General features: G+C 46.7%; 2 protein-coding genes across 2 annotated transcripts in view; both read right to left on the reverse strand.

Moving 5' to 3' along the window:
* Positions 1–2,943, reverse strand: part of zgc:194209 (uncharacterized protein LOC570908 homolog) — a 39,194-nt gene extending 36,251 nt beyond the window's left edge. The window contains exons 1-2 of the mRNA XM_056277941.1: positions 2,887–2,943; positions 920–1,072 (exon numbers count right to left, since the gene is read on the reverse strand). Coding sequence (XP_056133916.1) covers positions 920–1,008 — 89 coding nt within the window. The 5' untranslated portion in view covers positions 1,009–1,072; positions 2,887–2,943. The remainder of the gene's footprint in view (positions 1–919; positions 1,073–2,886) is intronic.
* Positions 2,944–4,094: 1,151 nt separating this feature from the next.
* Positions 4,095–27,929, reverse strand: part of rassf3 (Ras association domain family member 3) — a 196,142-nt gene continuing 172,307 nt past the window's right edge. Inside the window, exons 3-7 of the mRNA XM_056277177.1 lie at positions 18,618–18,725; positions 15,072–15,245; positions 13,933–14,020; positions 11,054–11,169; positions 4,095–10,370 (exon numbers count right to left, since the gene is read on the reverse strand). Coding sequence (XP_056133152.1) covers positions 10,221–10,370; positions 11,054–11,169; positions 13,933–14,020; positions 15,072–15,245; positions 18,618–18,725 — 636 coding nt within the window. The 3' untranslated portion in view covers positions 4,095–10,220. The remainder of the gene's footprint in view (positions 10,371–11,053; positions 11,170–13,932; positions 14,021–15,071; positions 15,246–18,617; positions 18,726–27,929) is intronic.

Here is a 27,929-nt window from a genome sequence, read left to right on the forward strand (position 1 = left end):
CCTGCCTCGTTTCAAAATGACGGTTTACACTTGAAGTTCGCCGCAACAATCTCGCACCGCTCGGTCCTCTTGCGACGTAAATCCGAAGTCGTGTGTGCAAGACGGCTGAAAGAGGTGAATAAGACAACATTTCTTCTGCCATTCTTGACATTAAAAACCAAACAGACGGAAAGCTAGCTAGCTAGCTATGCTATGCCGTCACGCTGCGCTCGCGGGCAGCTCAGAGGGAAGGGGGAGGGGCGTGATAGACGCGCTGGGTTACGTCACTTGTGTGCGTCCTCTCGCTGACAGAAACGGTGGTATATTTTGAGACTACTGTTTGAAATCGAATTATTCGTTTAGTTCGCCGTTAGGCTGTATTAGAAATATATTTTTAAAAATATATGAAAAATATTTTCATAAAATTGCCCTGCGTGCCCGTGTTAATGGCCCCGTGTGCCGCCGGCTGCCGACCCCTCGTCTAAACCAACTTAATCCAGTCAGGGCTGTGGAGGTCCGCAGTTTAGCAATAGCCACAGATGTGGAATTCGGATTTTCTTATCGCTGATGTGTGTGTTGGGCCAGCGGCTTGGTTGGTACCAGGCAACAGAAACAAAGCTCTTCTTGTATCTCCAGATAATGAAGTGAAGCAGCCTAGGTTGGTATGTTGCTGAGGCAGTAGCAGAATAACTCCTATGGCTGCAGCAAGCGGTAAATTAGTGTGTGTGTGTGTGTGTGAGAGAGAGAGAGAGAGAGAGAGAGAGAGAGAGAGAGAGAGAGAGAGAGAGAGAGAGAGAGAGAGAGAGAGAGAGCGAGCATTTGCAGCCCTGCTTTACTCACATTTAGTTTAAGGTTTGTTGATGAGGGTCACATATAAACTCTTCACATATATCCTGAATTGTGTGCCTGTTTGTGTACGTCTGTTGTGGGTTTTACTCACACGTGGGGTTTGGGGTCTATAGGAGAAGGCAGGAGGTAGACCCCGGCAGCCACAGCCAGCAGAGCCGCTGAAAACGCTCTCTTCCCCATCCCGACGGTGGAGATAAGGAGCACACAGTCCCGGAGGTCACAGACACCTGTCAGCAAACAGACACTAGGGAGAGAATAACAACTCACCGCTGTGACCAAGCTGATGACCAGCACCGAGCTGTAACTTCTGACATTTTGAGGTCATTAGTGACACATGATTAAGACGCAACCTTCCCTGTGGGATACTGACAAAGCGTTATTATGAAACCGACACACCACATGTTGTGATTGCAGAGGGAACTGTAATGTATGTGGCGTTACAACATTCTCTGTGTTTATCCAGATCTGAAGTTTTGGATATTTTACTCCTCGGTGACCAGTTGTAAGCAGGATGCCTTGTCGAGGAAGCTGACGTTAGCATTTTAACTGCAAGGACACTTTGCAGCCTCCTCAGTTTCTTGCAGCCTGTAACATTGTTTGCATTATCTGCAGCCCACTATCACAGGTTAATAAGTTAACGCTGTTGTCTTAGTGGTACACACGGTGAGCCAGGGAGGAACTTCATAGTCCCTTCTGACCTTTGACATCCATATGTTTGTCCAGCATGACCCGCATGATTTAATTACACATCTCTGTTTTTCCTGTGTTACTACTGACCCAACATGTCTGTGGCTGTAATGGGTTTTATATGCATGTTACACACAACATAATGTGTATATCTGCATGATGTGAACCGGGAAACTTCTGCAAATCGTCTCTAGGAGAACAAGGAGCAACATTAAAGAGATGTTTTGGAGAATAGACCCCCCCCAACACACACACACACACACACACACACACACACACACACAGAATTTACAGATACAAAAGGTGTGGGGTGTGTACCACATGGAGCAAATTACATATTTATTAAGGCTCAAAATGTGTATTTACTAAGCGATGGGGCCCTGTCACGGATCTACTGATACAGTGAGGGTTTTTATTCTCTTCTCTCACTTTCCACTTTCCACTTGTTGTTTCTCTGGTTCATAACACAGCCCTTGTTCATGTGGCTGCTACTTTACTTTCTGCACTTGTGAGTGGATCTTCTTCATTGTTCGTCCGCTTCATATTTGAAAGGCAGTGTGAAGGATGTGTGGATACAGCCGGAAAAGGAAATTATATTGCAATATTGTTTAAAACTAAATGAAAATTAAGTTAAAAAAAGACTGCTTCCTTTGATTAGAAGTGTGCTGCATTGACAGAGCAACCAGTACTGAAAGTAAAGACCCCCCCCTCCCACACAGAGGGGGGGTACCTTGTGGGGGCAGGGCTCCTGCTCCTCTCCTGTTCTCTCCTCTCCTCACATGTGGTGCATGCTACGCTTTTTAATCCAATTCCTGGTTTCTTCTCCACAGCTACTGCCGGGAGGTGCAGGGCGTGTGATCGATCATCTGAAAGTTTTATTTCGTGCACCAAAAAACAAAAAAGTGCTTCTGCTCCATTTTCTAACACGGAATAACAACTATCTGCGCTTTCTGCTGCAGGCAGATCGCTTCAGGAGGGAGCGGGAGGTCGGCATTATCCCGTCCGGTTTACATCACACATGCAGGAGCTTGTGACGCAACCCTGTCAGTGCTCACCCTCCTCCTCCTCATCTTGGTGAACTTTGGTCGTACAGATGTCGTGCAACAGAAATTGATCTGACGCAAGTGGTGAATAACGTTGCTCGCGTGGTTCAATGAAACTCAAACGTGCAAGTAAATTGCGACCCGTTGTCCAGACTGGACACGACAGCGGAGCAGCAGGAGCAGCAGGATCGTCGTCCTCCACCTCCCGCACACACACGATGCGTTTTCACTTCGTGACCGCGTTCAGGTGCATGAAAATAGAAATGCAATAGAATAAAACGATCGCGGCGAATCGACGAGTACCTGCAGGGCGGCTGCTCAGACTTACATTGCTGAAGGCAAACTTGACGCCGGGAGTTTTGCGTGTGGGGCCGCTTCGCCTCGTCGCTTTCCCGTCGTCCTCTTATCTGAGAGACTTAAGCGGCGCGCGCCTGTGCTAGAGAGAGAGAGAGAGAGAGAGAGAGAGAGAGAGAGAGAGAGAGAGAGAGAGAGAGAGAGATGTGGAGGGAAGAGGTTGTGCAACGGCGTGTGTCCTCCGCATGTTATTTAGTATGCTGCCGAGAAGACAGAGGCTGTGTGTGTGTGTGTGTGTGTGTGTGTGTGTGTGTGTGTGTGTGTGTGTGAGAGAGAGAGAGAGAGAGAGAGAGAGAGAGAGAGAGAGAGAGAGAGAGAGAGAGAGAGAGAGAGGAGAGAGAGAGAGAGAGAGAGAGAGAGAGAGAGAGATGAGAGAGAGAGAGAGAGAGAGAGAGAGAGAGAGAGAGAGAGTTCCCGCGTTAATCTTGTACAGCGTTGGAGGACATTTAAGAAGGGGGTCAAACGGAGGACACGCGCAGGCAGGCCGAGAGAGAGAAAGGAGGGAAAGAGGAGGCTCAGTGGATACGATTTAAACAGGACCATTATGAAGACTCTAAGTGGATTTATTCCAAGATATTTTTTTTGGCCGATGGATCGTTTCTTTATCATGCACGTGACGTCATAAAAGCTGCAATTAAAACATGTTGCAAGTGTAAATGCTTTGCTGTGGATGGATGCTCGGGGTTGTTGGAGAAGGCAGATCATGCGCATGACGTTGCAGTAAAGAGAGACAGTAAGACCCCGTTTACACTTGGTTTTAAAATGCGTTTTTGTTTTGGTTTTGTTTTGTGATCGGGTCACAAGTGGACGGCGCTAAATACAAGTGTAAACCACCACCAAAACGTTTCGTGAACCGGTTGCTCAAACCACTTGCCGAGGTGGTATGGGACGCATTTGACCACATATCTTTTGTAGGGTAAACGCTAATGTGTCCTGATGCGTCCCCGACAAGGACGTAACAGGAAATCTTCTTCTTCGTCTCGGAGTAACGAAATCTGATCACAAGTGGTCAGCAGGACACATGTGGAGACGCATGAGAGACACAGGTGTAAACGGCGATGTGTCTCGCTGTCCACTTGTGACCCTATCGCCCAAAACGCATTTTAAAACCAAGTGTAAACAGGGTATATGGGTATCTGCATCACATGAAGGAAGCATGACATGAAACCACTCCAGTTTGGTTTTTATTCCAACTTTAATGGATGCAGCAGGCCTTTCCCGAAGAGAGGCCACATTTTGGTAACAGGTCAAAAATAAAAGTTACCGATGAAACAAACCTGCATCAAGTATCAGCCTGTAGATAGAAATAAAATGGACAAACAAAAATCTCCGTCCCACCCCTCCCAGTCTGCTCCCACGACCACCGCCACCAGAACTGCCACGGAGAGGCAGGAAGGCACTGCAACTGCCGGCGGCTGCTCAGTTTCAGGCCGAGCGGCAAAGCCAAAACTCTTTATTACCTACAAGGATTAAAAGCGTCCATCTCACTGGAAAGTCTAAACCATAACCTTAAACAGACCAATCTTACCATAACTGGTTTTTATGGATTACGTTTGGCTTTGCGGCTTGGTCGGCGTGGGAAAACCAGGGCTGAAGCACGGTGCTGAAACTGGACACTGCGGCCAGATTAAGTCCTCTCGGAAATATCTAGCACTTCTGTTTGGGCTTGAATCAATGGGCTGAATTGGGTCGGTTGCACTGGGACGATTTTGGGGGAACCCAGAGAACAAATCCAGCATGGTGGTGATGGTGCGGAGCGTCGATTCCCTTGTCCCCTGCATACGGCACATCAGCACAGCATGAAAGGCAGACCCACACACACACACACACACACACACACACACACACACACACACACACATCTTTGGCAACTAGCATGTCTGATTACACATCTGGCTGTTCAATCTAGAGACACGGGTTTCTGCAATGCTCAGGCAGACCTGTTGTAAGGCCACAAACAGTACAAGGGTCCCATTCTGATAAAAGAAATGGGCTTAATATCTGACCAGACAGCAAGGCTTCCCCGACCGTTACAGCTGCAGCACAGTGATAATACATCGCCAAGTCAATAAGTCATGTGGCCCGCTTTAATCTGCTGTCCTTTCCATGCAAATAACGTTTAAAGACCCAGTTTACATTTGGTGTGTGTGTGTGTTGTGTTTTTTTTACCAGAATGTAAAATACAATGTGAACTGTGGATGACAGATTAAATCATCTGGCGAGCACGGCGGACACGTCTCAATATGAACCACATGACTCTCATAACTGAATGGTTTACCAATACCATTGCTCATTCTGTGACTCGTTTGTGGTTGAACAGCCCAAAAAAAAAAACACGATTACAGAATACATACCAGATATCATTAGTTCTTCTTATACATCACAACTACTACTACTGGCCCAATTCATTTTACCGTAATGGCTAAATACACGGCCAAGTACATCACCTGCACTAACAGCAGACCTAGTAGTAATAGTAGCAGGTCTAATCTGCAAGTAATATCCGTTTGTTCCAGCTTGCACCGAGGACAAGCTGGGTACGTTTAAACACAGTACAGTTCATGTAAGGTGTAGTACATTTTCACACACTCAGACATCTATCCAACTTGCTTCTTAAGACTTTGCATGATTAACTAAACCTTCTGGTACTTGTTGCACTCTGCAGCCAAACTTGCTCCACCTGGTGTTCGTGGTTGTGACAAGTAGTCTAGAGTGAAGCTGAACCATCTGCCAATGCCGTTTAACCGAGGTGTGATCACTATAATGTACATACTGCGTTGCATGCTCTATGTCCAACAGTATGTACAGTATGCATGTATTTATAGTGTCAGGCCAAATTGCGCAGGGTCACCTTTTATATTCGACTTGCAATTGTTTATATTCAGAATCAGAATACTGTATTCATCCCTGATGGGAACTTGGGTAATTTAGGATATATTTTTTGAAAAGCACAAAAAAAAGCATACTTTTAGGTGAAAGTTCATCTACTGGTTGATCACCTTGTTAGCTAGCTAGCAAACTAGCTAGCTAATGTTATGTACTGTGGACGAGATTTTCAATAAAGATGTTCTATAAACCTATTTTCCATTCAAATGAAACGTCCAATATTTGCTATTGTAGTTTTTTTGACATCAATGACAAGTTAGCTAGGTAGCTAGCAACCCAAAAAAGGGGTCAGGAAACATTATTTTAAACAACCGGACTTGCGATGACATCACCCGGACACATTTTGGCAGCCCGGGCACAATTTGGCCCGACAAGAGGAACACAGACTAAATAAACCAGATACAACACCGTCCCCGGAACACATGCGAAGGTCTACTGTCGACCGAACATTTCACAGTCTATAGGTAACGTTGAACAAACAATATGGAAGCGTGTCAAAACGCAAAACGACAAGCTCCAAAAGAGCACACAAAAAAAAATCAAAAACTTTCTGAAATCCTTGTCAAACTGTATTTCCATAAAACCATTAAAAAAAATTGAAGCTTACCAAGAAAAATCAAATCCCACTAAAATAATATCATAAAAGAAAGTTTGATTTGAGAAAACACGTACAAAATTTGATTTGTGGAGGTTGGTATCACACTGCAGCCGTCCGATAAAACAGGTCAGACAGAGAAAAAGAAGAGCAAAATGAAAACTCATCTTCCCTGAATCAGAAGGTAAAGTGCCCATAAGAGTCTACATTGATACAAGTGGTCTGGTGCAAGGCCCTGGCATATATGTGTGTGTGTGTGTGTGTGTGTGTGTGTGTGTGTAGTGCCGCACACAGGGCCTCGTGTCCACCTGTTACAACCTAATACTATGATGCGTCTCAACAGCAAAAGTTAAGTAGACAGTGACATCATGGCTTTAAGATTACAAAAAAATAAAAATAAAATTATGATTGGTTTTCACACACACTTCCATACAATCTTGTTTAATTATATTACCCAGTGTTTGATAGTAAATTAAATTTGGGTTAATAAACCCATTTAAATATAACTTTAAACTATATTTTTCCCTTAAATGGGATGAGGCCTCCAATACTTTGCTCCAGGCAATGCCTAAAAATATGTATATTTTTAAAAATATCTTTGGTTATACAGCATGACAAAAAAAAAAACCAAACAACAACCCTAAAATAACGCGAGACTACACTGTCATCAATAGGCGTTTGACAGCTGAGAGGAGAGGGCGGCGCGGGGCTTGTCCACTAGATGGCAGTATTACCGTGAGTTGTGCAGGCAGCGCGGCACCATCAGCATAAGCTCATGCAGCACCCGCAGCTGAGACATCTCATCCAGAGGGTCATGCTCTGAACTGGGCCTTCTGATTACTTCCTGTCTTTGTCATTTAGGAAATGACTTGCTTCTCTGCCATTTTCTACCATGATGGAGACGTCAGCGTGAGTGGGGAACCGCTGGGTTTCAAGGAGAGCCGACAGAAACGACGTCTCTAGCTCTGGTCTCAAACACAAGTTAGCCATCTTATGGCGACATTGAAAAACAAAAGCAATTTCGAGTACAGGCCATAATTTCCTACAGCGTGGATGCTATTTCCTACAGCGTGGATGCTATTTCCTACAGCGTGGATGCTATCATGAGGCCTGTAGTACAGCACAGCCAGACACTGACAGGCAAGCAGAGAACTGACTAACGCATACATCCATCCATTTTCCAAGCCCCTTATCCTAATTAGGGTCGCGGGACGCTGGAGCCTATCCCAGCAGTCATTGGGCGAATGGCGGGGAAACACCCTGGACATGTCGCCCGTCCACCTCAGGGCCGACACATTCACACCCAGAGACAATTTACTAAGTCCGATCCACCTGACCTACATGTCTTTGGACTGCGGGAGGAAACCGGAGCCCCCGGAGGAAACCCACGCAGACACAGGGAGAACATGCAAACTCCACGCAGAGGACGACCCGGGGTTCGAACCCAGGACCTTCTTGCTGTGAGGCAACAGCGCTAACCACTAATGCATACAATGTGAGTTAATATTTCAGACAGCATTTAAAGGGTTTTCCCCCCATTCTTTCCTGATATAAGACTCCTGGATGTTTCTGCCTTGAAGCTCATTACATTATTTCATCCTTATGCGAGTTCTGCATCCTTGCTGTATATCTTTAAGTCTTTCTATCGTCACTGCATGCTTTGGTTTTCATTTTAGTTTGTCCTCTCGCATCAAAAGGTGAACATGAGGCTAACAGAAGCCCAGAAATGTGCACTTGGCTTTGGCCTTGCACATGGCATTTATCCAAGCGGTCGAGATAAGGACAAACTGCATGAACTTGAAATGAATGGCTTTGGAGAGACATCATCAAGCAGAGGACAATACAGCTATTTTCCCTCTTTTCAGGGTTGCTGTTCTCAGTAGATAAACACCTCCGCCTATGGAGATTTCCCATGTACACAGCTACCCGAAGCCATGGATCAAGACTTTAGACGTTGCAGATTTCAGTGGAAGATACCTCATCTCCAAAATGCCGCCGTATGTCTGTTGCTGGGAACCAAGTCATTGCATCAGCTGATCATTAAATCGTCAGACCCTCCCAGTGGCTTTCGGTAACACGGCACGTCTACAGAAAGTCAAATGACTCAACTCTCGTACATTTGCTATGAAGTGTAAGACAAACAGCGTTCCCGTCCCTTCATACTTTATCACATCGCTCTCGACAGAAAATGTTCTCACAGTCTCGCCTCTCTTAACGTGCGTTTCTAAACAGCATGTTTAAAACAAAACTTTTTTTTTTTTGGTCTTCCTTCTTCCTTCCCTCTTCTAGTGTTCTATTCTACTTCCTCTAATCCGGTTAGTCAACTTCCTTCAGTCAGTCTATTCTCACAGCTACAAGCCTCCCCCCCCCATCCCCATCCTTGGTTAGGCCAGAGGTCAAAGTTGAGGGGGTTATCTCTATTAAAGCAGCACCAGTCTGTTAAGCTCGTGCGCCATCGAACTCCGCTAGCTGTTTGAAGAGGGCGGGGTGCGGCGTTCCCATTTTTAGCGCAAACTCCCAAGACACATCCCTGTTATTTGGAAGACTAGCAGAGAGGGCAGAGGTTTTACACGTGCTCCATGTCCAACTGACGTCGACCGCGCTCTTCCCATTTCTACTCTCGCCTTCGCCAAACATAACGAGCGATCTCCAAGTCTTGTGCAGAGCGCACCCAAAAACAAGCCAACATCCTTTTTTCATAACCTTCCACTTACCACACTACTCATTTACTGTCTACGAGCGCCTCTCCTGGCTGCCTGTGTTAGTACCCAGGGTCCTTATTCAAGAAACTTTGGTTCAGTTCATTTTCAGTCACCTTAAATCCACAGCATCTCATGAGCTTAGATCTTCTTTCCATTTCCAATAATCTTTCCTTGATCCTAGGCTTCTGTCTCACAACTTCTGCTTCCTTCGACTACGTGCAGGGACTCAGGCGGCCTGTGGGGCTACCCGTGGTTGGTACGAGTCTGAAACATCTGAGGAGCCATGATCCTTCAGATTCCTGGTGTCTGCATTAACCTCTAGAGTCTAGCTGAACAGTACAAATGATGTTGGATGTTTCTGTCTCAACAGCCTGTTTTTTCTATGGTTTTCAGATTGTTGCTCCGCTTTAAAAGAACAAAATAAGACCTTTTAGACAAAAAAAGAAATCATTAACATTTAAAAAAACTTTACCAACATAAATTAACAAAAAATATGTACAGCTTTAGCAACGCCCCCCCAAAAAAGAAAAAAATTAAATAAAAATCAAATGATCCAACTACAAGTATGGCCTTGAATCTTTCACAAACCTAGAGAATATAAGGGGAAAAACATGTTGCATAAAAGACGAGACAGCCAGCAGAAGAGAGTGTTGGGTGAGGAGGATGAGAAAGAGAGATACGGAGCGTGGGAGACAGGAGAACTGGCACAACAATAACCAGACCAGTACTTTGGTATTTGCGGGCTGATAAGACATATTTATGCAGCAGCTTTTCCACGGTGAAGCCGACTCCTGTGTCCAAGCAAGCTATGAAACGTGGCCTGCGCTGATTTTTGTGCACTTGTCCGTTTATCTGTTCGTTTATCGTCTCTCAAGTCCTCCGCCTTTCACGGCATCTGGCTTTCCATCAGCCCCTTTTCACTCTTTGTCCACCTTTCATCATTCACCTACTTCTCTTTAACTCAGTCTTATCATCCTCTCCTTTTAGGGGCTGTAAACATCCATTGCTCTCTTTCATTTCCTTTGCAGATCCTCCAAGATTTTCCGGCATCTCTCTCCTGCCAGTCCCTTCCAGTCCTCTAGGGGTCAGTAGTCATGTTTTTTTTTAATTATTATTATCATCACTTTAAGAGGGCCCTCTGGCTGCCCTAAGGGCCTCCTGCAGTCTCTGGCGGTAGTTGTCATAGCGACGTGTCACCACCTCCACCTGCTCCTGCTCCTCCTTCTCCAGAATCCGCAGGAAGTTACGTAGCTCTGGGATGGAAAACGCATCCCACTGGGGAAAGACAGACAGAGAGAGAGAGAGAGAGAGAGAGAGAGAGAGAGAGAGAGAGAGAGAGAAACAGTGAGGGAAGATGAGAAACTATTAGCAGCAGGACAACTTTAACATTAAATATTTGGATAACTTACGCAAATTTTTTTTTTTTGGGGCAAACATTTTCCCTCTTTTTCTCCCAAATTTTACTTGGCCAATTACCCCACTCTCTGAGCCATCCTGGTCATTTCTCCACCCCCTCTGCCGATCTAGGGGCTGCAGACTACCACATGTCTCCTCCTATACATGTGGAGTCACCAGCTGCTTCTTTTCACCTGACAGTGAGGAGTTTCACCTAGGGGACATAGCGCGTGGGAGGATCACGCTATTCCCCCCCAGTTCCCCCTCCCCCCTGAACAGGCGCCCCGACTGACCAGAGGAGGCGCTAGTAAAGTGACCAGGAAACACATCCACATCTGGCTTCCCACCCGCAGACACAGCCAATTGTGTTTGTAGGGACACCCGACCAAGCCGCAGGTGACACGGGGATTCGAACCGGCGATACCCGTGTTGGTAAGCAATGGAATAGACTCCCACGCTACCCGGACGCCTGGAAATCTACGTTTTTAAATAGAATTCAGAGGGAAGCAGATAAAAAAAAGAGACATAGGTGAAAAGATCATGTGAGGGACCACATCACTAACCATCACTTCTCCGGTCTGCTGTTCTCTCAGTACGAAGCTGAGCATGTCGTTGTCGGGTCCCGCCACTAGGCGAAGAAACAGGGGGTGCTCGCCGTCCGCTAGCTTACACACATACACTGGAAGACAGAAAACACACAGTTACTTTAATTGCCATGTGATCAAGAGAACATGGATGTACTCACAATCACACACACACACAGACACACACACACACACACACACACACACTGGAGTGCGAGAGCATCTGTCTTGCCTGGATCTGTCTCCCTGTCTCAGTGGAGGTCAATACCAGCCAATCTATCCTCCCATTGAAAAGTGCTATGTGCCACTGACACCGGGCTTCTCCTTATTAATGAGTGTCTCTTGGCCTGCAAGCCTGCGTGTGTGTCTGGGTGTGCGCTGAGCCAGCCTGGATGAAGATGAAAGGCCTGGCAGCAGGCCAGGCTTCAGGGCATTGTGCTGGAAAACCACAATACTCGAGTCAAAACAGCAAGCAAGCGAGAGAGAGATCCATGATCCTACGCAGAAGCTCCACTACACCCGCGTTCAAATCTCAAACTTCCTCCGCAGCTCAAGAAAAGAACAGAGCGCTGTAAAAATGTCCACGTGAGCAAGCTGTAATCAGATTAGGGCAAATTAGTTGGGCAGGGTGGGGGCGGATGTAGAAAGAAAATAAATAAGGAAACTATACGAATAAACGGCTGATATGGGCTCTTGTGCTTGCAAACAAGTCATAAATCATCTAGCGCAATGGCTAATGCAAAGATCTAGCAAGTCGGCCCGGAGTCCAGGCACGAGACCTGGTTAATTCCTGGAAGCCGTGTATTTTACTGACAACATGAGGATGTAATGAAGGTTATTCTATCTGCAGCCAACACCTGCAGCTGTAGTGAGAGGACTGGAATATACTGCCCTGAGTATAAACTGGACAATAACTTTACCACCCCCCCTGCCCCAATTGCTCCACCCCCTCTGCCGATCCGGGGAGGGCTGCAGGCTACCACATGCCTCCTCCGATACATGTGGAGTCACCAGCCACTTCTCTTCACCTGACAGTGAGGAGTTTCACCAGGGGGGCGTAGCACGTGGGAGGATCACGCTATCCCCCCCCCCCAGTTCCCCCTCCCCCCTGAACAGGCGCCCCGACCGACCAGAGGAGGCGCTAGTGCAGTGACCAGGACACATGCCCACATCCGGCTTCCCACCTGCAGACACGGCCAATCGGCTCCATGCGTAACTGTAGTCCACTGACTTCTGGTTTCTACTGCAGCGGTCATACCAGTTTCCTGTTTGTTGGCGTGGGCTACGGACAATGGCGTGTTTTTTCCGCAAAATATGCCATATTTCCAAAAAAATATGCCACTGTCAATAGCACACGCCTACAAACAGGAAACTGGTTGCAGTAGAAGCCGGAAGTCAGTGGACTACAGTTATGCACGGAGCCAATTGTGTCTGTAGGGCCGCCTGACCAAGCCAGAGGTAACACGGGGATTCGAACCGGCGATCCCCGTGCTGGTAGGCAACAGAATAGAACGCCACGCCACCCCGACGCCCCAGCTTTACCATTTTCTAACATCCTAACAGCCATAAGGGACTGGTTGTGAATCAACAGGTTCGTCTTTTGTTTCTGAAATATGAGGATTCGGGTCAGAACCATGAGAACAGGTCCTGGCTCTGGGCACAGTTTGTTTTCTAAACCGTGATCTGTGAGGCGAGAGAGACCCGGCTCTCATCCCCTCCGCTGGTGTGGAATTGTGGTTTATTTACGAAACACTTTCAGACACGAGCTATCTAGACGTCTTTTATTAGAAGCCCGACATGCCGACGCTAACGAGGGTAAACCACCCCAAAAACAACAGGCTGCACGGGGCAAATGATACACCTGCACCCCCCAACATGCACACAACCCTGAAGACTCAAGAAGCCTAGCCTCCAAGAACAACAGTCGGTCCCTAACGGCTCCAAAGACTCTCATGACCACTGAATAATGAAGTCGAAACTAACACCCCCAACGACCGTCGCTGCTAAGCAAATGCAAATCAATAGCTCCGATGGCGATGGGTCCGGCTGGACATCGGAGCACAGGAGAGCCACGCATATCAATAGCTCAGATAACGACTCCTAGAGGATAAATTCTGAGTCTCATCACCAGCCAGTCAGACTAGCTTGGTCTAGTCAGAAAGGCACGAACTGAGGAAGCCTCTTGGATGAGAGGCGAAACGTCTTCACGGATATATACCAAGTCCAGTTGCACTTGATTCAACTCCTTTGGATAACCATGACCTGGATGAATGAGAACATTCACAGACAACCCTGAAGACTACTCATGACAACTTTGTTGCCTTGACATTTATTCACTGAATAATCTTTATTCTGTGTAAAAACAGGTGAAACCCAGAAGCAGCAGTCAGTCCCATGAGATTAAACACACACTGACTTGTTTACAACTCCTCATGATAAGAACTGAGCTGCAGCCTCATAGGTGGTGTTAGTTCACTGCGCTGGGACCCGTAATGAACCCCCGAGGTCCTCCAGTTGCTCCGCTGAGCTAAAGCTGATGTTTGAGGCCTTCTAACCGAATGCCAAAGACCAACAACAGCTGCTGTTTGCTGCAGTGTGAGAGTGATTATGTGTGTGCGTGTGTGTGTGTGTATTCTTGGCAGGGCACTAATAGTGGGGAGAGCCCTGTGGCATTCAGTGACAGGGGGCGAGGCATCCAGAAATACACAGGGGCACACCCTTTACATACACACACACACACACACACACACACACACACACACACACACACACACACACATTCACGTGCACACTCAAATGCACACGCACACACACACACACACGTGCACGCTCAAATGCACACACACTTGATATCTTACCCTGCTCCTCTCTGTGGTAGCGTTTGTACAAGGCATATTTGGCAGGGTTGTCGGCGACAGTAAACTTGTTCAACAGGGCGACGATCACCTGCAGACCCAATTAATCAGAAAATAATTACAAAATTACTTTAATGGTATCCATTTTGTTAGACAGACAGACAGTAAATCTTACATGAACATATGAACATTTTTAAATCTTAATTCTTATCACATATTCCTCCCATTATGTCTGCTAGCATTTAGCAAGTTTATTATTATGATGAATGGGCAATCCTCCCCCCCTTTTCTCCCCAACTGTACTTGGCCAATTACCCCACTCTTCCGAGCCGTCCCGGTCGCTGCTCCACCCCCTCTGCTGATCCAGGGAGGGCTGCAGACTACCACATGCCTCCTCCTATACATGTGGAGTCACCAGCCACTTCGTTTCACCTGACAGTGAGGAGTTTCTCCAAGGGGACATAGTGCGTGGGAGGATCACGCTATTCCCCCCCCAGTTCCCCCTCCCCCCTTGAACAGGCACCCTGACCGACCAGAGGAGGCGCTAGTGCAACGACAAGGACACATACCCACATCCGGCTTCCCACCCGCAGACACGGCCAATTGTGTCTGTAGGGATGCCTGACCAAGCCGGAGGTAACACAGGGATTCGAACCGGCAATCCCCATGTTGGTAGGCAACGGAATAGACCGCCAAGCTACCCGGACGCCCCGAATGGGCAATATTAATGTCCCATTAGGGCAAAAGTACCTTTAAAACTGAACTACTGCATGCTGTACGTCAGTACAGCAAGTAGAACAATATGTGGAATGTCAACAAAAAGATTATAATCCCAGTAGGGACGTTTTGTTGTGCAGTAAGAAAAGAAGCACACTGTGTGCAACACTGCATACTTAGAGAGGGCAAGGCCAAAACACAGCATGGCCACTGTAAGAGATATACGTAATAAACAGTGTACGAGATATATGTAATAAATAGTGTACGAGATATACGTAATAAACAGTGTACGAGATATACGTAATAAACAGTGGGCACGGTTATGCTCAGATAGTGTCTCCTCTCCATTCCCTCTGTGAGTAAACAGTCAGTACAGTGTGTGTGTGTGTGGGAAAGTGTGCTGACACACATGCAGCATGTCCCACCTGCTTCACTGTGTTGTTGGAGCTGATATGGAGGGTGTTGGTGGCTCCTCTGGGAAGGTAGAAGGCCTCCTGCCCAACCATGCTGCCTGCTCCTCCCCGACACCCACGCACCGTCACCGGCCTCCTGAGCTCCAGCTGGACCTTGATGAAACCTGTGTACACACCACTGGGGTTCTATAGGGGGGAGAGGGGGAGAGAGAGACAGACAGACAGAGAGGGGCGAGAGAGACAGAGGGAGACACACACGCACACACACAGACAGGCAGGCAGATAGACAGACAGACAGACAGACAGACGGAGGGGACAGAGAGAGAGAGAGAGGACAGAGCAAGAGAGAGAGAGACAGACAGACAGAGCGAGCGAGAGAGAGAGAGAGAGAAATATATGTCAAGACATCATTGATGAAAGTTGTAATCATATTTCTAGGACATTTTGGATATACACACACAAAAAGACAGGTAGACCAAAGCTGTTGATGTGGTAGCAAAGTAAAACACGGTGTCATGTAGCGTCAGATGTGTTCTTCTTCGGGGGAATTTAAATTTGACAGTGTTACATGCTAGTATAATGACCCATGAGCCTCGCCGCTATGATCCAGCCCGACCCATTCAATCAGGTCTGTGTGGCCCATGGGGCAGATGGCTCCCGATCTGAGGGGATCATATAAGCCTATTTACTCCATATGGGGCCTGGAGGAGTGTCTGTCTGTCTGTGGGTATTGATATATCAGTCTTAAAAAAGGAGGTTGTAGGTGGACAGAGAGGCTAGAGGTCAAAAAACATCCAGCAATCATCACACACGAACACCCTTAGGTGTAACGGCAACACATGCTCGGACACACCCACACACACCCACACACATCATCTGTCAAGAACAGACAGGCACAGACAAAGAGCTACTTTTACCAGTGCAGATGGAATGATAGCACAACACAAAGAAAGTTGAGGGAGACGACACAATAGAAAGAATGGACCCAAACCATGTGATGGGCACGACAAAGCAAACAATTGAAGACAGACAACTGAAGACAGACCAAAAGAGGTCCAACTGCAGGTTTGGAATATCGATGGTATCAGTTCTGTGATTCAACGTCTGAAGAGAGATTTGTAAGCAATGGTATTCTGACCACTTCTCTCTGAGCAACGCTGACAGTAAAGCAGTCGTAATCTCCCATAACTCTGATACGGGCAAGAGAAACGCACAACTCCACCTTTAACTGATAACGATCAATCACAGTCATTGGAATTACAGAAACAGGACTAACAAAAAAAAAAAAAAAAAAAAAGAAAACATGTTTTTTCCATCCGCTTCCAGTGTGGGAAGATGGCAGCGCGAATTCACGTTTGTGGCGGCCTCACCCAGTACCGGTGTGGGAAGATGGCAGCGTGAATTCACGTTTGCAGTGGCCTCACTCAGTACCGTCCATGCGGTGTCTTTGTCCACGTCTTAAATTTGTCTTTGTTTGATGGCTGGGAGAGCTGACGCTGGATCAGCTGGGAGAGCTTGGTCTGCTGTGTCCTGCGGGCCCAGAGACCATGGTCCTGCCTGGAACTGAGCCCCAAGAGGGAACACCGAGGGCGGGATGACAGGATGCGGAAGCGAGGAAGGCTAAGCTAACTTCTAGCCCATGCAGACCGGCAGTTCTGATAACACCGAGGGCGGTCTGACAGGACGCGGAAACGGGGCAGGCTAAGCTAACTGCTAGCCCATGCAGACCAGCAGTTCCAATTAACACCGTGGTCAGTCTGGCGGTGGCCTTGCTAGCCTTGACTGTGTTTTAGCGTCGTCGTGTGGAGAGCGAGGAGGTGTGTCGAAGGTGTCTGGCTGAGAGAGCTAGCATTGGATCAGCTGGGAGAGCTTGGTCTGCTGCGTCCTGTGGGTCCTGGGACCACGGCGCTGACCAGAGCTGCACCCGAGGAGGAAACACCGAGGGCGGTCCGACAGGATGCAGAAGCGGGGCAGGCTAAGCTAACTGCTAGCCCATGCAGACTGGCAGTTCCGACAGTCATCCTGGCTGGCGTTTGTTCTCCTGGCAGTGATTTTATTTTATTTTTTTTTTGGTTTGGATATATGTGTTAGTTTGGATATGTGTTCTTTTAATTTGGATATGTGTTTTTGTCTTTGTGTTACACTGCTGTGGGCTGGGGAAAACACTTGATTTGTGGGCTGGGGAGAACAATGTTTTCTCCAGCCCACAAATCAAGAGTTTCTGATTCTGATTCTTTAATGTTATTTTGTCAAGCCATTTGGTGCAACTGATTTGACCATCGCTGGAGTGTCACATGGACTGATTTCAGAAAACTTTCTCGCTCAAGCGACCAAGGAAGTCCTCTGGGCAGGACTGACATCATGTCACACTGACAGAACTGCCGAGGAACGCTCAAGAGGAGGAAGGTAGCATGTATACTGAAATCCTGGTGCTGCTCAGACATAAAGCCTGCACCACATCATGTCTCTGTTGAGAAGGAAGAACAACACTGCAGGCGTTTCATCTGCAAATTAATATAAAAATGCAGCAAAATGTCTTCGTAATATCAGCACATGTTCAACAACAAGAACCTCTTCTGCACTTTTTACACCCCTTTTACGCTAAAATTCAGGTGTTCTCCAGACTGGGGGCCCCCTTTTGACACAGCCAAGTTCTTCTTTTGGAAAAAGTACTTGCAGGAACATCCAGTAAATCCCTGCGTGTTACTGCTGTCAGACAGATGTGATATTAGTTTTCATATAATGCCAGTATTTGCACAGCCTGCAGCTGCTTTTCGCCCATGTTGTTCCATCGTCTGCATAGTGCGGTGGAACAGGGAGGGATATTTAGCCACTACAAAGCGAAACAGTCTCCTTCGAGTAAGCATATCTATTAAATTCGCAGTTTTATTGGCTGCATTTTTAATAAACGTGTCTGACGCAACACTGTGAACGCTGGGATTCTGTGAGACCCTTTCAGCAAGGAGACGAGCGAGAGTCGGGTGTGGTCGCGTCTATCTTGACTCAGTGAAGTCTGGCCTGAGTCAGCTTGAATTCATGGCTGCACCTCCAGCAGGACACAGCAGTGACAGGGAGAAAGCAGAACCGCAGGGACGAGGCAGCCCGTAGCTCTCTCCCCGACTTCACCGGCCAGGTAGTCTTGGTTTTCTAACAGTTCTGATCGTTTCTTTTTAATCAATGGTCCATTGTGCCCTCAACTTCCACCACCATCCGTGCCTCCGTGCTGCATTGCAGCCTCAGCAAAAACTCAGGATTTTAGGGCATCTGGGTAGCGTAGCGGTCTATTCCGCTACACTACCCATATATATATATATGTATATATATATATATATATTCATGGACATATGTACATTCTGGGTTTGGTCCTCTATAAGCAGATCGAGGGAGAAGAGAGAGAGAGAGGCTACAGAACAGTGAAACAGAGAAAAACAGGAAGAGAGCGTGTGAGTGAACAAGAAGAGGAAGAACAAAAATGTGCACACCATGAACCAGGGCTGAAACGCTTAACGCATGAATGTGTGTGTAGTCTGTGTGCGTGTGCGTGTGTATTCCACTCACCAGTGTCATTTTGAGGTGGTCCTTGGTTAGGATGTTGTACTGCTCAATTTTCTGCCTGATCTCCTCCCTGCTGAGCTGAGTTCGCAGCTCTCTCTCCTTCTCCACATCCTGGAGAGACGAAAAGGAAAGCGAGGAGGGGAAAAAGGAAGGACAATGAGGTTTAACGGAGGATGGCGCAGATGAAAGCCCAAACAATAATTCAGGATTCACAAGCTAGCTCGTGGCACTCTGAAAATCAACAGCACCGGTCTGTTCTCTCTCTTGTCAGCTGGGGAGGCTAATGGTTTTTTTTGGGCCTTATCTGCTGGAGGGCCACCACATGATACCACCATATTTTTAATGAGCCCGGGTCCCATGGTGAGAGACTGACTTCCCTCTAGAGTCTAGGCCTAGAAAAGTGAAAAGATCATGGCAGTTAGGCCACTTATGTCATGGGCAAGACGACTATTCAGAGCCTTAAATTTATCACTCTCGTAAACAAAAGAACCGATTGTTTACAAGGTAACGGGAATGTAAAGTCTCCACGGTGTTTGAAACTGCACACTACAGTCACATCAGCTTACGAATGTGTGTGTGTGTGTGTTTTCCTAGTGTACCCTCTAGCTTATGAATGTGTGTGTGTGTGTGTTTTCCTAGTGTACCCTCTAATGTAATTCAAGGGCCACATGTGAGGAGAGAAGAGACACCACTGAAAGAGACGAGCGAGAGGGAATATGTAAACTGCCTAGGGGTAAAGTAGGCTGGAATTGTCTGCTGACAGACAAAGCGCCCTCCTCCTCCTCCTCCCAGCCCAGAGAATGGCTAGTGTTTGCACACACATCTCATTCTGGGATGCACAAAAAAACTACAATCTGTTATTCCCTGTATTACATCAAATCTTTTCTTTATCCGACTCCGGCGAAAGACGTAACTGCAGAGGTCCATCAACGAGCTTGCCTCTTTGCACCTTATCTTATCTTAATATGCGTGTTTTTCTATCTTTTGTTTTAATAAATCAAGTACCAATAGTATTCTACGATAAGAAATACACCAGCTTATCCTGTAATCACTAAATTCCTATCCGACTTTCAGCTTTGGTCTGTGTCTGTTTGTTCCAGAGTGTTCCTTCAGTGACTTATATGTTCCTGTCGGGAAGCCAGTTCGTCTGTCCGTCCGTCTGCCTGACTTCATCTTGGGAGACTGCAAAACATTAGCTTTGCCGTCTCCAGGAATAAAACTGATCAGGTGAATCCAGTTAAAACCTATGACATCTTACTGGCTTCACCTATTAAATGAATTCCAGTAATGGAAGGCAGACAGAGAAGAAGGTCAGAGTGGGCTCAGTTCAAGTCTTGAGGCAAGTCAAGTCAATTTTATTTGTACAACCCAATATTACAAATTTGCCTCATTGGCCTTTACAGCAATACAACATCATGTCCTTACACCCACACATCAGACAATAAACTCTCAAAAAAAAAACTTTTAACAGGGAGAAAAAATAGGAAGAACCCTCAGGGAGCACAACAGAGGAGGGATCTGGCCACATTTAAGTCACTAGTGACACCTGAGACAACTAAGACATACATTGTCCAAAATGTAATGGAAATCTAGTCTGGAGCGAAGATGAGCCTTACCTTTTCTATATACTCTCTCTCTCTCTCTATATATATATAGTATGTGTGTGTGCCAGGGGCCTGGTATGGTTCTCCAGTGTTGTGTGTGCTTACATGGGCATGGTGCAGCTCTCCTGTTCCCTTTCTGCCAGAAACAAAGCTACGTACAACACAGCAAAGACTCCAGGGTGGCCCTTGCAGGCACACACATCCTTATATGGATAACACACTAACCAAGGGGGAGAATAGGTGCCAACACAACACACACAAACACATACGCACACGCACACACACACACACAAACACATACGCACACACACACACACACACACACACACACACAGCTGAAATTTCTAGCAGTTCTAGCCTTACTCTTGTCCACTTGATGAGGTTTATATCTCAGAGACAGTACAGCAACAATAGGCCAAGGAGTTGATTCAAGGCTTCTGAAAACACGGACAGCAGAAAAAGCCAACAGTGGCTGAGACAGAGAACATTACAGCTCTATCTGTTAGCTTTCTGAATGCTGTCCCTTGTCTATGTGGGACTTCAGGCATACCGTCTGTTCAACAGAGGTTGAATAAGCATCCTAGTGTTTGGCCTACCAGTTGCAATCCAAGCAGTCACAGTGTTGGCACCTTAAAACCAGTTCAAGCCTTTTATCACATTACCAAAATGTTAACTTTGGTACATTACTAGCAAAAATGTTGATATTCAACTTGATATTGACTCAGGCTGTGTTCAGCCGGGGAGGGGAACTGCTGGCCTGGACTGGGGATGTTGTCAGGCGATGGAAAGAATACTTTGAGGAGCTCCAGAACCTGGCTAACACATCCTCAGTGGAAGAGGTAGAGTCTGAAGACTTGGGGGAGCCCCATCCATAGTCCTGGCAGAGGTCTCTGAAGTAGTTAAGAAGCTCCTCGGTGGCAAGGCACCAGGTGTGGATGAGATTCACCCCAAGATGCTGAAGGCTCTGGACATTGTTGGGCTGTCTTGGCTGACATGCCTCTTCAGTGTTGCGTGGAGGTTGGGGAGCGTACCTGTGGAGTGGCAGACCAGGGCAGTGGTTCCCATATTTAAAAAAGGGGACCAGAGGGCGTGCTCCAATTATTGGGGCATCAAATTGCTCAGCCTCCCTGGGAAAGTCTACTGTAGGGAGCTGGAAAGGAGGCTCCGACCGATTGTCGAACCTCAGATCCCGTAGGAACAATGTTGATTCCACCCTGGCCATGGAACAACAGATCAACTCTTTACCCTTGCGGAAGTGCTGAGGGGGGCATGGGAGTTTGACCAGCCAGTCTACATGTGTTTTGTGGACTTGGAGAAGGCTTACGACCGTGTACCCCGGGACACTCTGTGGGGGGTACTGCAGGAGTATGGGGTACCAGGGCAGTTGCTACAAGCCATCCAGTCCTTGTATAACCAAAGTGAGAGCTGTGTCTGCATTCTTGGCACAAGGTCAAACACGTTTTCGGTGGGTGTCGGACTCCGCCAAGGTTGTCCCTTGTCTCCAATTCTGTTTGTGATAAACATGTACAAGATCTCAAGGCACAGCCAAGGTGAGGAGCATGTCCATTTTGGGAACCTCAGAATTGCATCTCACTCTTCGCAGATGATGTGGTTTTGTTGGCTTCATCAGAACGTGACCTCCGGCGTGCACTGTGGCGGTTTTCAGCTGAGTGTGAAATAGCCGGGATGAGAGTCAGCACCTCCAAGTCTGAGGCCATGGTTCTCTACCGGACAATGGTGGATTGCTCCCTCCGGGTTGGGGATGAGTTGTTGCCTCAAGTGAAGGAGTTCAAGTATCTCGGGGTCTTGTTTACGAGTGAGGGTAGGATGGAGCAGAAGATTGACAGGCGGATTGGTGCAGCATCAGCAGTAATGCGGACATTGTACTGGACCATTGTGGTGAAGAGGGAGCTGAGCTGGAAGGCAAAGCTCTCAATTTACCAGTCAATCTTCGTTCCAACCCTCAACTATGGTCATGAGCTTTGGGTCGTGACCGAAAGGGTGAGATCGCAGATACAAGCAGCTGAAATTAGTTTCTCCCATAGTGTGTCTGAGCTAAGCCTTAGAGATAGGCTGAGGAGCTCGCACATCCAGAGGGAGCTCGGAGTAGAGCCACTGCTCCTTTGCATCGAAAGGAGCTAGTTGAAGTGGTTTGGGCATCTGATTAGGATGCCTCCTGGGCGCCTTCCTTTGGAGGTTTCCGAGCACGTCCAACTGGAAGGAGACCCCGGGGTAGACCCAGAACTCGCTGGAGGGACTACATGTCCAATCTAGCCTGGGAATGCTTTGGGATCCCCCAGGAGGAGCTGGAGGGCGTTGCTGGGGAGAGGGACATCTGGAGTGTCCTACTTATCTTGCTGCCACCGCGATCCGAACCCAGAGAAGCGGCCGATGGTGAGATGATGATCACAGAAAGCTGAATCAGTTCATCTGGATATAACGTTTAGAGAGAAATGTTTCACCACTCATCTAAGTTACCTCTTCAGTCTCAACTGACTGCAGGTATCCCCACCCCTTATAAACAATGGCAGTGACATAAGGACCAAAAACAATGATCCGTTTCATATGCAAATATGGGTGCAACTAGAGTTTCAATGGCCATGTATACTATTCACAGAGGATTTGGGAAATAGTTCAGTCACAGCATTGTGATGCAGCTGTGGTGTTTATAGGGGTGGGGGATGCAGTCAGTCGATGAAGAAGTCACTTGGATGAGTGATGAAACGTTTCTCCACCCAAATATGTCCAGAAGAACTGATTCAACTTTCTGTGATTTCCTTACCTGGATTACTGAGCATGCATAAAGACATATTGAACTAAACAGCCATTTCTTTTCTATACGACAAAATATTTCAACATAACCGAAAACTAAATAGTTAACGATAAAAGTCATTACTAGGGCAAAACTATAGCACACTACATTTGGGAGAAAAATCTCTCTTCCCTCTCTCTCTGCCTGTGTGTGTTTGTGTGTCCAAGTGCATTATGGGACTTCTCTTTTAAAGCCATTTTGACAAACCAGCGTTTGCTCTCTTCCATTTAAACTGCGGTATGATGGCCTGACCAGCCAGTCACACCCTGCTTATGTGAAGACTTGTGTGAGCAGCCAGTTGAAGGCCGGTATCAGATGTGTAATCACTGGGAAATGAATGGAAGATAAAACTATTTCATCTTCCGCAAAAGGCAAAAATCATCCGCGTTTCACACTTCATGCTAACAGTGGTAGCACTGATTGCTTTCCATGTGCTTCCCCAGACACCTGCTGAGTTCTGCTTACTAAATTAAAAAAAAGGTAGTTTCTAGGCATGTGGCTGCAAGTCAACTAAGTTTTGTTTACAAAATAAAATTTTTGGAAGCAATGTATGATAGAAATATTATGGTCCATCATGGTGATTATTTCTGGTGACTTTCAGGTCTCTCTGATCAGTCTTTCTGTATTTGTTAATCTGTTTGTCCATGTGACAGACACGGAGTCACCAGCTCTGGGTGAGGAAGGTCGCATAGCGTCAGTAGATGTTAGCATATCAGTAGAACACTGTCACACACCTCTCTCCTTTAGTGGATCAATTCGCCACATTACCTTCATCATTTAACGACAACGGGCAGCATCAAATGATTGTCAGGGAGAGCCACTTGCTAGTTTTCTACATTGGAAAGGTAAATATAGACAACTTGGGTTGAGGTTACCAACATTTTGTTATCAGGAAGAGATTATTTACATTCTCTGTGTCCCTGGGGAGGGGGAGGAGAGAGAGAGAGAGAGAGAGAGAGAGAGAGAGAGAGAGAGAGAGAGAGAGAGAGCGAGAAAGAGCGTTTAGCTTTTTCAACGTTTAAACCCATGCTTTGGGAATATGTACAGTGTTACGTCATGCCAATAAAGCTATTTGAATTTGAGAAGAGAGCGCAACAGAGAGCGTAAGGGAGAGCAAGAAAAACACAGAGAGCATGCGTGAGAGAAGAGCGAGATAGACACAGACAGAGAGAGAACGAGAGAAGAGAGCGAGAGAGAGCGAGAGAGTAAAAGAGAAAATGAGCAAGAGAGACAGAGAGAGATTGAGAGAGCGAGAAAGAGAGCGCAAGAAAGAGCGAGAGACAGAGAGCGAGAGAGACAGAGTGAGAGAGACAGACAGATAGAGAGAGGGAAAGAGCGAGAGACAGAGAGAGAGAGACAGAGAGTGAGAGAGAGAGAGAGAGAGAGAGAGAGAGAGAGAGAGAGAGAGAGAGAGAGAGAGAGAGATTTAGAGAACCCCTCCAGGTAAATCCTCTCTGACATGACTGTGCAGCAGTCTGCATGTGTGTGTCAGGTCTTGTTAGAAAGGCCCCGGGGAGAACAGGGCAGTCAGTTGGCCAACAGTGTGCGGGTGTATTTGCATATTCACACATGGGCGTCTGTGTCTCTGTGGGTGAGCCTTTTCTGCAGTGATGTCAGTAGGCAGTCCTGGTGACCTCTGGGATTAAACATCTTCATCTCTCTGTCTGAAAATCTCCTCACGGAGCCAACTAGATCAGCTGGCCTCGCACCACAGCTAATCCAACGGGTGACGACACCCAACAACTAATCCATTTTACGGCAATACGTCTTTCGTCCTATTTTTAAAACCAGAAAGACCAATTCATTTAAAAATGTGTTGTTCGACATCTCATAAATCCCCCCAAAATTATGCTCATATACAAGAGAACTGTCTCACAAACATTTGTTTACCTACTGTAGGTATGTGTACTCAGTAATGCTGGCTGATATGGAAAATATTTCTATCACAATATATGCTTACATATACAAAAAAAAAAAAGCATATCTAAGTATCCAACTTGGGCTCATCATACTGAACTGTTTTGGTAATGTAAAGCATAATATCAACTCAAAACTAGGTTTCAAATAACACATCCTCAGATAGTTCAGACCTCATATATTGTGAGAAAGTTTGGGTACTAGTTTTTAAGGGTGGGGAAAAAATCGACACAGTATAGTATCACGATATTTTGTGTGGCAGTATTATATCGATACATGGATGCCAAGTATCGATCTTTTATTGTATGAATAATAGGACAGTGTTGGTCAGTCTGTTGGCTTTACAATCCCATTTTGCTGCAATAAAAATGATTGAAGTGAGATGACAGACTGGAAACTATCTTGTTAGATAAAACAGATGTTGTCGAAGTTTTCCTTTGGGGACATAATTCGCTGTTGAAAAAAGGTAATAAATCGTAACATAGGTATCGCAATACTCAGTATTGTATCGCGACGAAAGTACCGCAATAATATCGCACCGTGTGTATCGCGATAATGGCGTATCATAGCGTAAGTACCACGATAATATCGTGTAGTGGTGTAAGTATCGTGATATCATTCAGTGGCATGTGTATTGCGATAGTATCATATTGTACCGTATGTATAGTGATAATATCATATTGGGTATTGTGGCACATGTACGGTGATATCGTATCGTGACGCATGTGTCGTGATAATATCATATTGTGCTGTATACCATGATAAGATCGTATCATGGCGCATGTATCGTGATAATATCATATCGTGCCATGTGTGTCGTGATAATATCATATCATGCCATGTGTACCGTGATAGTATTGTATCGTTGGGCCTCTGGTGATTCCCACCCCTATTAAACTGTCTTTATCATTAATTTAGACTTGTGTTAACTTTATGCCGATACAGCACCATTGAAAGATAAATAACAGTGAATTATTGCCCAGACCTAGTATATCCATCTAGGTATGTGGGGACATGCAGGAAAGAGAGAGTTAAGTGGAACAGGGAGGATGAGCGTGACCACAGCCAAACAAACAGAAGAGGGAGAGAGCAGAACATAGCGGAGCTACAGGATGAGGTCATGGTCCTATTTAAGAACACTTAGCTATGTCTCCCAGTAAGGCTGCTAACTAAACTGGTACTGAACCAAGGCCAGGCGGAGAGCTGGGCCTCCGTGGAGGAGCACTGCACCTACCAGCACAGCAAACACCGAGAGAGAGAGACAGAGAGACAGACAGAGACAGTGACAGAGAGAGCTATGTGAGTAAAGTTAGCAGGCAGAGAAGGCTAGGCAGAAGAGCGAGGGAGAGAAATATAGGTTTATTGTGGAAGCAGTGAATAAAATGACGGTAGAGAAGACAGATGGACTAGACTAGCTCTACAAAGACGAAAAAGAAACAAACAGAAAAAGAAGACGCTTTGGACAGGGACTGACAAAGACAGAGACAGGAGTCATAACAACTGACAACCAATGGAATTAGCTCTGTAGGGCAATTCTCCAAGCTGATCTTAAACAAGGACTACCTACTAAATTTAGTGTGTTTGTGTGCCAACAGCATTTTTTTTGGGACCTATAAAACACCTGCAACATTCCCAGCTTTATCGCAGTCATGCTTGTCTGTGTCGACCATCTCCTGTGTGTGTGTGTGTGTGTGTGTGTGTGTGTGTGTTGTGTGTAAGGAACTTCTGAGAAAGACAAAACATGCTGTAGCTAGGCTAACTGAACCTAGCCTTTCTGACCGTGCTAAACGGTGCAGGCAGACTTAATACGGAGCTAGCTACGGCAGCTGCATCTAACCGAAATCTGATGATGCGGCTAAAACACACAAACAAAAAAACCACGCCAAACAAGTGGAGGACTATCACAGCCGCGTTCATCTCGTTGACCTAGTTTTGACTTGCTTATCCAGATTTCCTTTCACTTTTGGCTTTCATGTGGTTTTCCATCAGGATACGGAGTGTTGCAGCTGACGTAATGTAGAGGAGCAGATGAACTGAGACAGGCGCCCACAAACAGACCCAAGTCAGAGTCGATACCTGTGCATTACAACGTGAAGATGGTAGAGCTTTCATTTCTACATGGTCATCGCCACAGGTGTGCAGGTTGTGGGAGGCCGCTAACCCCGAGGTGTGACTTCAAGTCTGGACTGGGCAGAGTGTGCACATCCAAGTTTGAGTTGGATCCATAATTTTTCATCCATCCATCCAACATCCAAACCGCTTATCCTGCTCTCAGGGTCGCGGGGATGCTGGAGCCTATCCCAGCAGCCATTGGGCGGCAGGCGGGGAGACACCCTGGACAGGCCGCCAATCCATCAAAGGGCTGACACACACCCACACCTGAGGAAACCCACGCAGATACAGGCAGAACATGCAAACTCCACACAGAGGATGACCTGGGATGACCCCCAAGGTTGGACAACCCCAGAGCTTGAACCCAGGAACTTCTTGCTGTGATGCGACTGCGTTAACCACTGCACCACCGTGCCGCCCTCTGTAATTCTCATAGTACTTCATATGGACGAGGCTATAGTTTCAGTATCAGTGACGGGGAAACAGTTCTACAGGACATACCAGGAGATCCCAGTAAGCCAGTCGGTGCAATTTCTGAGACCGGCACACCCATCTTAAACAACCTAGATCTCATCAGACCTTCGTGCAACCACATCCTAACTTCTCCAACCAGTGTTTCTCACTACCGAACCTTCTCTCCGACCTCTCTGCAAACATTCAATCCCTCACTTTTCCTGCAGTAATCACTGCGGCGTCCTTCACATCTGCCTCTCTTATTCCTCTTGTTCTGTGGTTTGGTGTTCTAACACACCCCATACCTCCCTGTGCATGCTCTCTCTCTCTCTCCCCGTTCCGTTAAGTCCTCAGAGGAAGTCAAGGCTGGCCACACCTTTCCTCTTTTCCTCCTAGCATTCCTGCACTAATGGGCGC

Source organism: Lampris incognitus, chromosome 3 (genome assembly GCF_029633865.1).
Source record: "Lampris incognitus isolate fLamInc1 chromosome 3, fLamInc1.hap2, whole genome shotgun sequence".
Taxonomy (NCBI): Eukaryota; Metazoa; Chordata; class Actinopteri; order Lampriformes; family Lampridae; genus Lampris; species Lampris incognitus.